This window comes from Toxoplasma gondii, chromosome X (genome assembly GCF_000006565.2).
Source record: "Toxoplasma gondii ME49 chromosome X, whole genome shotgun sequence".
NCBI lineage: Eukaryota > Apicomplexa > Conoidasida > Eucoccidiorida > Sarcocystidae > Toxoplasma > Toxoplasma gondii.
This window is the reverse complement of record NC_031478.1, coordinates 6,351,813-6,366,579: the sequence shown is the minus strand read 5'-3', so window position 1 is coordinate 6,366,579 and position 14,767 is coordinate 6,351,813. Positions and strand designations below refer to the sequence as shown.

The following is a 14,767-nucleotide window of genomic DNA, read 5'->3' as shown; positions in this document are numbered from 1 at the left end:
TTTCGAGTGGCTACATACTCCGCTTATGTCCATTCACTTCGGAGTTGAATTGCACGGTTGTACACCCTGCCCATTTGCCCCTGAAAACTCAACCTCACTTTTTCCTGGCGCGGATTTCCCATTTGCATCTGTTGAATCCCATTTGCATCTGTTGAACAGGAGGCCTTTCCTCCCGAAAAGAAATGCCCAGCTGTAGTGTGATGCATCTTCCAACGGGAGTAACGTGATGGCCAGTGTGGGCGCCTCGGCAACCTAGAACGAGTGCTGTCAGTACCTGCATGGGCATCATGGTCTAAAAAGAGGCCGCTTCTACGCCAGTATCCTGCCGATCCGCGAATGTATTCGATTGATACATGTGTCGCTGAGGTGGTACCCAAACCGGGGAACGCTTACGGTCATGAACGCAGGGACCCATGTTGGCTCTGCGTCTAAATGCCAGGCACCTAAGGCTTCTCACTGGCAATCACACGCAGCAGACCGTTACTATCATCATGCTCCTGTTCGGCCAGCCGGACACCGACACACGATCGCTTCTCTTTCGGGGCACGGGAGAAAACTCCCTTCTGACACCTTTTTGGAGAACTGCTGTGTTGGTACATGGAAGGACGAAACTCGGTACCAGCGCAAGTCTCATGGACCACGTATTGCCGGCCCTTCTTTGACCCCCACTGGTCGGATTTCGCCTTCCCATTCTTTTGCCGACACCTTTGTCGTCTCCATTCGATCTGGCACAGCCACAGCGCGGCAACACGTTTCCTCCCTGATGTTATTCGGTACAGAATACACACATCGGAAGTTTGTCTCGTCTGGAGTGACTGCTCAATGAGTCGAATTTCAGTCGTCACACACCGGTTACGTGTATGCTACCACAAGGGAACACTACTGTTTAGCCAAGCCGCGCGCTGGCGGTCGGACAACGACAGCTCCTGGCACCGACGTAAACGAGATCGCGATTGCTGGTCTATGTACCTTGACCTGCGGTTTCGGGCGCTTTGAGCGATTTGCACGGGAATCTGCACGCAGTAACTCTGGGACACCCGTAGTGCCTTCAAGGCACATCTGTGAGTGCGTCACGAAGAATCCAGAGAATATTTATGTCTTTACGCACACTAATTAGAGGGGAAAGCGGCTACAAACACATGCAAGGTATCAAGTTCGGAATTTATTTACCCGGTCTCCCCCCCCCCTCCAAAAAAGGTGTTGAAACTCTTCCACCGCAGTTGAACCACCCACCCAATTCGTCAGCTGCCCGGCGTACATAAACGTCACAGACCGCCAGCCTGCCTTTGCGCTTTTCAGTTGTCGTACTGGCATTCTTCGTGAAGCGTATTCCTTTCTCGTCGGTGTCTCCTTGTCTCTGGTTTCTTGCAAGGCTGAAAAGTGGAAAAACTGCAACATTTTGGAGTCGCCTTTTCTTGTACATTATGTGTGTCACCCACCCCCCTCTCCAAAGCGTGTACACATGTGAGTCGTCCCTCCTGCGACAAAGGACCCAGCATTTGTAGCATTGAGGCGAGAAATGCTCGCTCGTGTTTTTTCACATTGAGTTTTCGAGTTCGGTTCTTCGTCACGGATTGTTTGTCGCTAACGCCTGGCCTGTGTATGGGGTTCTCCTTGTGTTTTCCACGTCCCTCTGCAGCCTTCACGCGATGCCAGCCCGCCTGCAGGGGGCTGCTCCACACATGCTGCCAGTGGCTGGAGCACCAGCGAAAAGCTCGAGTCCTGGACCAGACCAAAACGCAGCGTCTTCTCTCGTAGCACATACTAGCGACGAAAATACGAATAAGCGTAACTTGCTGGCATTTCGTGCCATAGGAGAAAATGGTTCGTGCATGCATAAGTCGACGTCGCCGGCGCGAAAGTGCCCCCCTCTAGTGACCTCTTGTCCCCCCGCTTCTGCCTTGGCTACTGTTGCTGACTCTTCGCCCACTCCTGGCTGTCGAAACGCACTTCCTTCAAATGTATGCCCTGTAGTGGATTCTGCGGGAGGATGCAGCTCTCCAGAAGCGGCTGCGAGCTGCTTGTCCTCGGGCGGGATAAAAACGTCGGACCCAATTACGGCCTCCGAGCTCCCTTCTTCAGTCGGTTTACATACCCTCCCGGCAGGAGGAATGTTTGTCCATTCCCCTGCTCACGCAAGAGTCGAATATGCATCCAACGCGGATATTCGTGAAATTTCTCCAGCCGCTGTAACTGACCTCGCCACGGCGGCCGACGGTGGTGGTTCGGGGGAAAGCCTCGAAGCGGCGGTTCCTGCTTTCCCTCATGCTTTTGAAGTTGCAATGAATGACTTACAGGATTGCGTCAGGCTCGAGGACGCGGGCAACACCCAAGAACACGAAGAAAGCGCGAACCATACGTTCCCTTCTGGGGTGGGATCAGAAGACATCCAACCTTCCTCAGCAACGGCAGGCGGCAACAGAGGCACCAACGGACCACGGCGGGTAGCTGGAAGAGGGCGGGGGGGGACGAGGAGCTCTGGTGCAGGAACTGGAGGGACAACAGGCACAAAAGCGGGGGTACCGAAGCCAGAACAGGACCGCATTCGCCAGCTCTATGATCCTCTTTGGAGAGAATCCGAACAGGAACTTCAGCAGGTTCTCGTGCAGGGGCTGCCGGTAAGTCATTACTGAAAGTACGCACTTACTGAACCATTTGCGGTCTCCACTAACATTGATTTCTTTTGGCGACGACACTCACGCCCAAGACCGTGTGTATTCAGATTTCCCGTCTTCTTGGAGACGCTGTGGTAGCCTTCGTCACTTTTCCGTGTAGATGCCAATGTCAAACTCAGGCGATTCGTGAAACTTGAATATCTTGCCGGAAGACCTGATCTGTCAACCTTCCCGAAAAGCTGGATGGGTGATACTCTGTTTCAGAAAATAGCGAATGGAGACTTAGATGTTTTAGAAGCCGCGTGCCACAGAAAATTTCACATCGTCGGCGCATTTCCGAGCACTCGAGCCGGTTGTCCCTTTCCCTAAGTTCTCAGTTGTATGGTTCAGTAACGTCTGCATTCAATCCAAAATAAACATATAATATTCCGCGGTCTCAAGGGTGGTTGATACTGGAGTGTGTCCGCGAGACCGGTGGCTACAACTTACATCCGCTTTGGGAAGTCATCGTTTCATGTGCAACGCGAAAAATGATGTTTCTCTTCTGGTTGCTTCTCTTTGTCTCTAAACACCAGGAGGTCGACACTTTAACGAATCCTCAAGTGTACCTGGAGCTGAAGCAGAAACTACTGCAGGCCCCGTCTTCACCCCAGAGTTCCTCCGTGGATGACGAGGACGACGGGAGCAGAACAGACAACGAAGGTATGTAGGCCTCTTCAGGGATGAGCATCGACCAGTCTCTGCAGTGGCAGCGCGTCTCGCTGGCTGGGATCCGGTACTTTTCGTTGCCTAGTGTCACTCGACAAAAAACCCCAAAAACGCCCCGTGAACCCCTCAAAGTCACACAGCATCGGGGGTGGTGCCAACCATGCGCTGAGAAGTATCGGCAAAAATCCGGGAAAACGGGCGCCTCCATGCTGCGGAGAGGATTGCTGTCATCTTCGGTTCGTGCGAGAGACTGGAGTGCGCGTTGAGCAACAAAGAAGCAAGACACTCAAACAAGCAGTTGCTCCGTGTGGTAGGACTTCAGCGTGAGTCTTTGCACAACACCCTTGCGAGGCGTCAATGCGGGTTGTCTATACAGATGTCGCTCTGAGTCCTCTGAAGCGCCTGCTTCGGGCGCTCTGTGAGGGATCGAGTCTGCCACTATCGGCGCTCATTGTCGAAGTCCAACGCGTTCTCCGAGACGGCACTGATGGGTCCCCGACTGAAGACGTGGCCGACGAGACACTCCGAACCTTGCTTCCTGTGCTCCTCTCTCGAAGAAGGTAACGCAATGACTTTTCAAATGTCTGGACAGGGACCTGGTCTCGCACTTGCAGTTCATCGGAGGGCCGGGCAGGCCGAAGATTCCCCGGGCGATTTTTCGCTGGACCCATATTCGCAGCAGAGAGGAGCGGAACGATTCTCGATAGCCCTCTAGAAGCCTAACACTTGTGCAGACACAACAAGAGCGAAAATAGAAACGTTTGCAAACCTACTCTCTCCTCTCTTCTACCTGCACTGTCCACGTGTGGTCAGCTTGGGGGTTCCTCGACAGCGCGGAAGTGGATCGAGTCCAGGAGCGACGGCCGCGCCCCCCGCAAGTCGTGAGGCATCAGTTGCGTCGGCTTCGTCGTCGCCCTCTGGTGCATGCGCCAGCGTTACAACTGTCAATTGCTCCTCCTTTTCCTCCCCACTCATAGAGAAGAATGAGGACTTGAACCCCAGTTCCCTCTGGGTCTGGGAGTCTGCTTTTCTCGAAGGTCTGCCCTCGGCCTTCAAGGAGAAGACCCGAAAGGATCGAGAGAAACGAATGGTACGTCCCCCAGAGTGCGGTCCTATTGCAGAGACGCTTTAAAGTGGAAGACCATTGGTCCTTATCTAAACCAATCTGTCACCTGTCCCACAGAATACAAAGGCAGCTTGCCCCGTTACGAATACATGCATGTGTATGCATATATGTGTTTGTATATATATATATATATGTACACTAATGTCTGTCAAGCCGGTGCTGTTGTGTGTACCTTTATGTGTATTCAAGTAGTCTGTTCGTAAAGTTCTTTCTGCCAAATTGTCAACAAGTGCAGGATGTGAACAGGAAATCGGATAGAAAGGTGAGCGTCCGTTGTCCCTGCGATTTCTATCAGGCGATCTCTCGAAAAGTGCGCACTCTAGTGCGGCTGCAGCAGGTCATCGAGCAGGGTGTTGAAAAGGACATTTTGGCAACGAAAGAGAAAGCAGAGGCTCTGAAGAGAAAGGAGCAGCAGGAAGAGGAAAAGCGACGGGAACAGGAGCTTCGCCGGCGACGTGCGGAGGAAGCCCGCGCGGAGCGAGAGCGCGAGAAGCGCCAGCGGGAGGATGCGAAGAAGGAGAAGGAGAAGGAGAAAGAAAAGAAGAAACAAATTGTCGAAGAACAGGTGGGACTTCGCGTCTGCCCGAGCGCATGAAAAATAAGGATGTTGCTTCCAGTGGTTGGAGGGGAAAGAATAAACGGTAGATGCATATCTTCGTACAAGCTTGCCTGTGGGTGTCTCAAAGTGCACGTGTAACTGCACACATGAGTATAAAAAGCCCGACATTCCTTACATGCATATGCATAGATATATGCAAAGGCGGATGTTTGTATGAAATAAAGTGAGGTGGGAAGGACCTCACGAGCATCCGGTCGCCTCTCTCATGCTTGGTGCCTTCACTGTGAAGTGCGTCTGATCTTAACCGGATTTCTTTTATGAGAGGCCTTCGCTTCACTTCGACTCTGCTCTTCACGCCGCCCCTTCCTTCCATTCTTTGTGAGTGTCGGCGACACACGTGGACTCTCTGGTTTTTTGTTGTTCCTGCAGAAGCAGACGCCGCCGCAGAGGGTGCTGCAGAAGACAGAGGGAAAGAAGGTCCTGAAGGAAACACAAGCGATGAAGGGTCAACAGAATTTCATGGTCTCGTGGCTGGCGCGGAAGCCGCCGCGGATCTCTTCGCCTTCCACCCCATTCACAGGGTCGGCCCCTGTCGAAGCTTCTGGGGTCGGAAAGCCTGCCGAGGGCAGCTGCGATGTGCAAATTTTCAGTGTCTCGCGTTCTACCGGTTCCCTCGCTGTCCCCAGCGCCGCATGCGACGATCCCATTGGCAGAGAAAAGGAAGACCAGCTTGTCGAGATCGACGACGGCACTCTCGAGGCGCGAAAGGTCGAAGAAGCCGCGCGTGCAAGGGCCGCTACAGAGGCGGAAATCTGGAGAGTTCCTGAAGGAAAGCGATCCCAGTTCATCGATATCGTCCTCAGGCTGCCGCAGCGTAAGATACAGAACAAAACACGAAAGATTCACGGTGAAGCACACACAACGGTGGTCCTGCGGTTAAAGGAACGATCAGACCCCTGGACCGCCAATGCGGCCATCTCTTTATATCGATATATACATATATTTATATATATATATATATATATATGTATGCCGTGCATACGCGTCGCTACGTGTAGTTTCTTATGAGGTTGTTGCGTTGTCCGATGTGTGTATATGTTCGAGAAAGCGGTGTGGAAGTGTATTGCAGGGAGGAGCATTGTGACTTTCTACTCGTTTTATGGGTGCGTGTTTCCCCGGTGGGCGCTGAAAAATTCCAGTTGTAAGGCAAAGTGGAGAGTCATAGGCAGGAGACATGTACCGTGTAGTCACCACTGATGGTCTGGATACATGTCTTTTCTTTTTTGAAGCTTTTCCTGCTCCTCTTCCCTAGACAAGAAGGTCACGAACTTGTGGCTGCATGCGAGCGGCTTCGGTTTCTGTTTTGTGTCCTCTGCAGCATTGTCACCCCTGCCTGCTTCGTCGTGCGACTCAGTACCTTTCTTCGACAGTGAGTTTGGACTGTGTGGAAAGTATTTTTACGGAGCAGCCTGTCGAGGGGCAAGGCTGCCAGCTTCCTGAAGGTCCTACCCTTTCACAGCTATCAAGAAGGGTCGGTCTGAGAGGGGCAGTCTCTTTTAGGGTGTAGCGCAATCGGAGACACTTGATGAGTTTGAAGCTGTGAAGAGTTTCTACAGAGACCGATGCTGAGAGAATTCTGGCAAAGATCTAGCTCGGAGTGAGATGGAAGAGATACAACTTTGTTTTTCTCGTGTGTGCTCTCGCATCTGCGTCTTACAGAGGAAGAGAGCGGATGCGACCTCGATGCCGAGGAGCGCCTGGCGGAGTTTGTGGAAGAATTTGCTTCCCCTCACACGACGAAACTGCGAGAGTTCCACACTTTTTGTGGTACGTCTTGTGGAGTCAAATCTCGGGCTTGGCTTTTTGTGTCTTCCTCGCTGAGGTGCAACTCGAGCTCACGCCTTCGTCAGCCGATCAGGAATTTTGACCTAATGCGGAACAGTGAATGCAAGCGATTCCATGATGCTCTTAAATTATTCAATGCTTTGTCGGATGGGACACCGGTCTTGGAGAACCCGCAGAGGAAGCATGAACAATGTAAAAGTGAAGAGCTCGAAATGGTATCCGTTCTACTTTTTTGGCCCTGCCCCGAAGTTCGAATTAGTGGTAGCTTGAGGGGAGAGAGGGGCTTCGAGACCGTCTTCGTTTTTTTGTCTCGACGGACGCAAGTCATAGACAAATAAACGTATCTATATGAGGCAAAGGTTCAGGGTCTCGGCATCGACATGCATATCTGTCTCTTCTCTGCTTAATGTTCATGTTCATCCGCACGCTATCGCATGCAGACTCGAGTCGATGTGGCACCTGAGTCTTTGCGTGGATGGCTTCGCCCTCTACGACTATTTCACCCTTCGACTGTCAGTGGGGACGTCTGTGTTCAGCCCAAAACCGGCAATTCGTCCACAAACTTCCCGTCCAGCAGACACAGACACAGCTTCCTGTCCCCTCTGGAACCGCGGAGAACAGCGCCGTGTTGAATGGGTGGTCTGAGCATTCAGCTCCAGGCGTCCGCTCCTATCAACAAGAAATGCGAGAAATCAAACAGGGTTTGACTCTCACCGACTACACAGACAACAGTCTCCGGGACCTGCCTTACCTGCGAACAGCCTGGGTCAACTTGGATGAATGGAAACGCCCCGTTCGACGCCTGCTGCTCGGCAAGCAGGCCAAGGTGAGAGAGCGCGAAAGAAGAGAGGGAAACAGAGAAGAAAGAAGGTGCAAGGGAGAGAGGAGAGAGACAGGACAGCATCCGACAAACGGACACTGGAGGAGACGCAAGGAAAGCGGAAGTGGACGATTCGAGAATGTGATGCGGAACAAAGGTGGTTTGTGGGGGTAGTAGTACCGGTTGATGTCCATGTCTGGCTTTGTTTTCAGTGCGTATCAGAGGCAACTGTGCGCGCGTGTGTGTGCGTTCGATGCCTTCTTTCACAGAAGTCGACTGCATGCGAGCAGTGGGCTGAAGAAAGCTGCATCGACTACGATCGCGATAGCGACGAGGAGTGGTTCGAGAACTTCGATGTTGATGATTTAGATGAAGGAAAGGACGAGGACGAAGAAGAGGAACTGGAGGGAGAAGAAGACAAAGACTGGCTGGTAGAAGACGACGACGAAGGCAGTGGCGCTGGCCGAGCGGGGTTTGGGCAATCCGTCCGCTTCGAGTCTCTTTGCGACTGGCACTGGTCCTTCGAGGGAGAAGAAAAACCAAATGCGCGAGATGAAGGTACACGGGACGAAAAAACTCTGGACTAGTCACCGGCTGCTTAACCATGGGAGCAAGTGTTGTAACGTCCTGTTTCACTACAGCCAAACGTGTACTAAGTGCATGCATCTCTAGGTCAAAAGCGGTAGGATTTTATGCAGTTTTCAGAAAGAGAGGTGGCGGAGTGCAGGGGTACCGAAGGCGAGGATAAGAAGGGTGCGTTGCCAGGTCGTAGAAAAGGAGCTTCCTGAGTTGAATATCGGAAAGGGAGAGGACTGGGGCGGACATCCAGATAAACAGTGTGATACACAGAAACAGTTGTGGTGATGGGCATATCCGCATCGCTGTCCTTGCTTCATTCACTGTGCAGCCTGTCTGTTCCGAGTCACCTCTTCAGGAGTAGACCCCTGCGTAGTCAACTCCGTGCGCGACCGAAACTGGTTGAGCATCTACGGATGTGTGGTCGACGACTGGGGTAAGTCGAAAGGGAATCAAAAAAGACATTGACATTCAAAGGCAAGCTTCGTCTGCATTTCACGCAAAGAGACGTGACGGATCCTTCTGCAAGAAAGTCCGTCCGCCTGCATTCCATGCATGTGTAAGTATGTGCAGAGGAACTTACCCAGCGTCCATGTGTAGCTAACGGGTACTGCTTAGAATATCAGACAGACTGCAGTTTTGTGTACTATATGGGCTTGTTTTTTATATCGTGCTACTTGTACAGCTTGTATAGGAATGTTGGTTTTTCAAATATACGCCAGACCCCACTATACTTAATGCACTACGTGAGCTGGGTTAAGAACGCCTAGAGACAGTTTGTCCCCTATCTACCATTTAAAATTGTGTAAATATATACAGCAGAACTACAGTGTTCACGCTCCAAAGAGGCTGGATGTGTATGTGCCACTTCTTTTCTGATTCGAAAACAAATGCACTTCCGCCTTTCGTTAGTTCGCACTCTGGTTTTACTGCCCGGCCCTTCCGGGAAGGAAGGGAAATTGTACATGATGAGAAAAACGTGGCTGTTGTCACAGGTGGGAAGCCATTCGAGAGGCTCGAGGCCATTGTTACCGGGACAACCCAGAGAAAGAAGATGACGGACGAAGAACTCTGCAGCCTCTTCAAGTTCTCTCACGCGAAAAAAGACTCGAAGACAAAGCTCATCGCAGATTTCCACAAACTGTAGGTCGCTCGTGTTGGACGCTTTTGTGTTTCCTGCGACAAACTAAAAATAAAGAAACAAGATCTTTCTGTTGCACATGCGCTCCGAACGGGACAGGGTGGCATACGTCGAATAGCAGTAAACTTGTTGCCGAGTTACCAGGTTCGCTCGGACACTAAGGGGGAAAAGAAGAATATCCTGAAGTTAAGGGATGTACCGTACGAGAAGAATGCCCACGATCATGGGGCACTCAAAGTTTGGCTACCCTCACATTTGAGAACCTTAGGGAAACTCTATATGTCAACTGGAGAAAAGGAGTGGAAATCCTGCAAAGGAAATGTTCGGATCCCTCGCGCATGAAGGGAAGGAAACGGCCAGGGGGAAGAGCGTACTGGGCTTTCTGCGCTCTCGGCTACTCAGGGCTGTAAGGTGGAAAGTGAATGGACTGGTTCTGTCATCGTGCGTGACAGTTTCACACAGCGTTGGGTTCCGTCTTATTTGTTTGCCGTGAACGTGAATGCGGTTTATTTTCCATCGGCTGGTAAGCGGGAAAGTTTGCTGTTACGTTGTCCTGCAACTGTGGACTTCCTGCAGAAATAAGCATCTGACGAAGGCAGATTTGGAGCGGAGATTCAAAGAGCATATTGTTTACGAGCGAAGGCCGGAAGACAAACAGAAGGTGAGCAATGCAGTGAAGGAGGGACAGCTGATGTGTTTTGTCTTGGTGTCTTCGGGGTCTCGCCTGTGTTTGAAAGCTGTTCTCCTTTGGGTATGTTTCAAAGGTACTTTTTCTGTCATGTCCAATTGTCTTCCTCGTTACTTGCAGAGGTGGTATGTTTCGGCGGAGGCGACCGAGGCTTTCAATCTCAAGGAAGACCTGGAGTCGATAGCAGCTCTAATTCTGTCAGAAGAGTCATCGAGTCAGTCTACACCGGCTCAGCCGTCGACAGAAGCTGTGGCGTCAGCAAATAGCTCCGATGGTCCGCGGGTACCAAATTCGGGGAATGTGTCCACTGTTTCTCAGGGAGCGGAGAGCCCTGCAGTCTCTAAGTCCGATACTTCAACTGGAGTGTCTGTTGCAGGCACTGGAGCCCAGGGGAAGGGTGGGGCTTCTCAGCGCACCGGCGCCGGTTCTGGGCCATCTGTGTTGGTCCAGATCCTCCGACAAACTCCAGAAATGAGTGCTGGCAGCGCCAAGAAACCGCGTTTACAGGAACCTAGCAATGGTGAACCTTCGAATGCAGTCTCGGTAGCTTCGCGAAGAGTGAGTAAGAGAGACGGTCAAGAAGTGTGTTCAGCAGCAGCAGCACCTTCTGCTCCAGTCCCGCCCGCAGCTCCTTCCTGCAGCCGCGCTCGAAAAGAGGATGATGGAAAAGGAGCTAATGCTAGAGTGGCAGGAGTCCTTGTAGACAAGTTAGCGTGTGAAACCCCATCTGATACCAGCAATTGCGACCCATTTCGGGATCTGGACCCCTTCGCCTCGGCCACTGCCACGGCGATGGTGGCAGCTTTTTCTGCAGAAGCTGCAGCAATGACTGCCGTTGAGCAAGGCTGTTCAGGCATTTCAGCATCTGCGGTTCATGTTGCTGCTGCTGCAATGGCGGCGGCGGCTCTAGCGAGAGAAATGGCTGCCACTATGGCTGAAATGCATGAGTCGGTCGGAGCTAATGCTATGCTTTCCTGCCGGAAAGCCCTACGGGTTGCACAGCCTGAGAATGAGGGAGCACAGGAAGATGCGAAGGAATCAGAAGGTTCGCACAACGCGATTGGCCCAGCTGATACTTGTGACGCTGGAACTCCGACGGAGGCACGCCGGCTCAACAGTGAAGGATGTGGTTTGTGTGGCGAAGACGAGGGAGCGACTCCTCGGCAGGCAAAGAATGAAAGTACAAGGAGCGACGCCGCAGACGCGGACGACGGGCCAGTTTGGGGAAAGAGGCGACGAAGCGATGGACAGGAGGAAGGGTCATGTTATGGCTCGTCGCCTGGAAGTTCAGTTGGTACGACGAAGAAAGTGAGACGGGGATCGACAGGCCTCGCAGCAACGGTTCAACCAGTTAAATGCCCTCAGCTGAAGAACACTCTGATAACACAATTTTTCCGAACGGTGCCGACCGGCGACAAACGGTCACTTGAGGGATCTGCGGAAACACCATCCTGAAATGCTGTTTACACAGGGCATCCCACCAGTGAGTCAAAAGACTTTCGGTGTAAACTAAAAGCTTGTCTGGAGCAGCTTGATTGATCTTGACTGTGGCCCTGCAGCTCGTCACCATGCTGTGCTTCCGTAATTCTGTCACAGACCTTATTTGGGAACGGCCGCCTCCGCACTTGGCGAGTCCGCGGTGTGTCTGGCCGGGTAGCCTGGAAGGAATACATATGGTGGACGGATTCACATGGACGCGCGGTCGGCCATACAGAGAGACACTACCGAGAGAATTGTGTTTTGAATCACTCTGAGTTGGTGCAGAGGAACAGGCAAGTCCCGCTCTCGCCGCACTTTTCTAACGAGTGCGCGGTTCACGCCCGATGATACGTCTGTACTAGGGGCTCTAAGCAGACTGCGTAGATCAACATTTGGTTAGCTGTAGCATTTCATTTTACAGCATAGTATTTGATCTGTGAGACATTACACGTCAACATTCGTTTGTTTTTTGGGGGGCGGCGACACATTTGAGTTGTGAATGACTGCCACTTCTCAAGGAAGGGCCCAGAAGTGGAACAAAAGTCGCGGAGTAGCAACGCGTATCGGTTCAGCGTATTAGGTATACCGTCCTAGGCAGAGAGACGAAGAATGCATCATCTGTGAAAGGCCAAGCTGAGCAGCTCCACGTCCACGGAGGACAGATGAGCCTCATGCATTGGTACGTATTTTACCACTTGAAGACCGGAGATTGGTTTGACTTACCAGTGACAAGAACTAACAGCCTTCTGTTACAAGGACTTCCTGTCTCAAGTACACAACGGTATTTGGGTAGTAGTTACCCGTTCTCAGTAGCTGTTGCCAGGTCACGGTGCTGGGCTGCTACCTGATAGGAAGGGTCTTGCAAGACGAATAGACAGCGCTGACGCCCGTGCAACTGAATCAGAATTGGGACCGCATGGGACAGCCCTTTACTCGATAGCGCCGCTCGCTAAAATCGAACTAGTGGCATTTCGCCCTCATCTTGTCCAGCTGCATTTATAGTTCCTGTTCGCTTGTTTGCGTCCACTTTAACAAAGAAAATAACGAACACACTCCACCACGTCGGCCAACAATGAGAGGCCTCCGGCACGAACTCTATTCGCTAGAACTGAAACATCACTGTGATGAAGCTGTCGCAACGAAAGTGCCTTTCCCGGAAGGAGGATTTCCTCTTTTATCGACCAGTTTGCCAGTTTGATGGACGCTCCTGCCTAGACCGAAAGATACCTAGTTTCAGACTTGTCCCCTCGGAGCCGCACCCTTCGTCGAGCAGTGGCATCCCTGCACGATCCTTTAGATGAAGTTCACGAATTCTCAGCCAGACAGCCTTTCCTGGATGTCTTGTGGAACTGTGGCATTTCGGCGCTACCAAACATTTGCTATTACCTCCCCCAGCGAGGCCGTTTATATGCCGAAAAGGAGACGTCGTATGACTGACTGTCCGACAGTATTTTCGCGTCTTTCGGACTGAAAAACCCCCTTTTTTGTCAACGTGGCAGCTGAAACAACGGATTTTCATAATAGAAAAGGCACACAGAAGATGCGAGCACTCATACGCTTACCGAGCGGAGACTTTCACTGGAGATACACCCGAGCGGTTCTTCCGAAGTATCACTCACCGGCTTCGCCGGCGGAGTGGCCAGCTGGAGATCCCCATGGATGGTTAACGAAGGGAAATGTCTACAGCCTGAACCCATTTGACGGCGTTTCTCAGTTACAGAAAAAACGTTTCATAGATCAACCGTTATCTGTCTTCTGCTGCAAGCTTGTCGCAATGACCCAGCTATTCCTGGCGGATATTTTCATTTTTCAGTGTGGAATTATCCTCCTGGTTCTTGGCTCCATGGCTTTGTTTGTGTGTTTATTTCCACACATTATTCCGCTAGGTATTGAAGAGAAAGAGCGGAAACACGGAGCCTGCAGCCCGCGAAGCGCCCTGGATGTGTCCAATGATAGAATGATAGCTGACGTTATTGTGGCTAATGCTTTTCAACAAGAAAATGAGTCCTACCTGAAATGTGTCGGGCACAGCTCGGTCAAAAGGGTGGTAAGCAGAACAATAGATAATGCTTGGACATGACTAACATTCACTGGCGCGCTGCAGGCATCACACTTGCACGGTATTGATCGTGGGCATCGATCAAAAAAGCCGCCGTGGCGGCAGCATGATTCGATCAGCTCAGATGCAGTGAGTGAATCGCCATCGTCTGTCTGCCAACACAGTCGAGAAAGCCTCCGCACCATCTAGGGCTGGATTCAATCTTTCCCATTACCTCCGAATAGAAATGAGGTATCAAGTGTGACGCTGGATTTCGGCATGACCCGCCTGGTCGAGCAAGTAGGACCTGTCACCTGAAGTACTCTAATCCCAATTAACAATACTGTCTGGTCTCAGCCCGACGCTCGCTGGCGGTACGACACCAGCGCTAGAAATGCACAGGACTTACATGTTGAGAGGTCCGGTGGAATCAGCCGGCACACAGCCCGGGAGCTGCGAGATCGGTAGGCTGATCCAGGCATAACAGCCAGAATGGCAAACCAGTGCGTCACCACGTTTTCAGGTCTCGATTGGGCGGATCCACCATCACAAGCAGCATGGTTTGCATGGACTCCGACGGACAGAGACAGAAATGCGTGACATTCTTGCCACCTGATTCCGAGGGCTTTTTATCTTCATCAGTGGACACGGGTGCGGGCAACAGATCCCATAGCCTCAGGTATTTTAACGAAAGACAGCAGTTGCCATCGTACATCAGAATGGAACGGGACAAAGTAAGGCCTCCATCGCTACCACCAGCAGAAAACACAACCGGGGTTACATCGCCTGCTCACCTTCCTCCGTTTGCCACACCTACCCGGGGATCGAAGACGCCAAACTTGAGGCAGATGAAGGCTGATGCATGTCATCGAACTGAGCATCGAGGCACTGAAAGCTCAAGCCCTCGATCGAGCAATCGACAAGCTATCGAACAGGACATCCACAGAAAGAAAAGGACCCATAAAGAGGATGCAGACGACGTGACTGCACAGCGTAGCTCAAGACGGCGTTGCTTGGAATGTACCGGCATTTCTTTTACCACAGCGAACCGTAAAGACGCTTCTAGTTCTCCTACAACCGCAAGCCCAGCCCCCCTGAAGGCCGAGTGCAACCCCGTTGACGGCCAAGGACTGGTGGCTGAAACCGGAATCCAGGATGGTTCCCCTGCATCG

The 14,767-nt window shown here is 51.9% G+C and overlaps 2 protein-coding genes across 2 annotated transcripts; both read left to right on the top strand.

The window, feature by feature from the left end:
* Positions 1-1,308: 1,308 nt before the first annotated feature.
* TGME49_214560 (hypothetical protein) lies at positions 1,309-12,118 on the top strand. Its single transcript, XM_018779653.1, has 14 exons — positions 1,309-2,618; positions 3,191-3,317; positions 3,700-3,883; positions 4,137-4,413; positions 4,745-5,014; positions 5,438-5,882; positions 6,387-6,437; positions 6,728-6,835; positions 7,390-7,679; positions 7,943-8,231; positions 8,608-8,685; positions 9,245-9,392; positions 9,967-10,051; positions 10,199-12,118. The coding sequence occupies exons 1-14, from the start codon at positions 1,650-1,652 to the stop codon at positions 11,531-11,533; spliced, it is 4,656 nt and encodes a 1,551-aa protein (XP_018635730.1). The 5' UTR covers positions 1,309-1,649; the 3' UTR covers positions 11,534-12,118.
* Positions 12,119-13,212: 1,094 nt separating this feature from the next.
* On the top strand, positions 13,213-14,450 carry TGME49_214550 (hypothetical protein). The gene is made up of 4 exons (XM_002370745.2): positions 13,213-13,604; positions 13,662-13,745; positions 13,806-13,895; positions 13,953-14,450. Exons 1-4 carry the CDS (start codon positions 13,332-13,334, stop codon positions 14,061-14,063), a joined length of 558 nt encoding a protein of 185 aa, XP_002370786.1. The 5' UTR covers positions 13,213-13,331; the 3' UTR covers positions 14,064-14,450.
* Positions 14,451-14,767: the final 317 nt, after the last annotated feature.

Coding starts and splice junctions, on each gene's coding strand:
- TGME49_214560 (XM_018779653.1), top strand. CDS start 1,650: ATGCCAGCCCGCCTGCAGGGGGCTGCTCCACACATGCTGCCAGTGGCT. Junction 3,318..3,699: donor GAGCAGAACAGACAACGAAG/GTATGTAGGCCT, acceptor TTGTCTATACAG/ATGTCGCTCTGAGTCCTCTG. Junction 8,232..8,607: donor ACCAAATGCGCGAGATGAAG/GTACACGGGACG, acceptor TCACCTCTTCAG/GAGTAGACCCCTGCGTAGTC.
- TGME49_214550 (XM_002370745.2), top strand. CDS start 13,332: ATGACCCAGCTATTCCTGGCGGATATTTTCATTTTTCAGTGTGGAATT. Junction 13,746..13,805: donor ATTCGATCAGCTCAGATGCA/GTGAGTGAATCG, acceptor CGCACCATCTAG/GGCTGGATTCAATCTTTCCC. Junction 13,896..13,952: donor TGACCCGCCTGGTCGAGCAA/GTAGGACCTGTC, acceptor GTCTGGTCTCAG/CCCGACGCTCGCTGGCGGTA.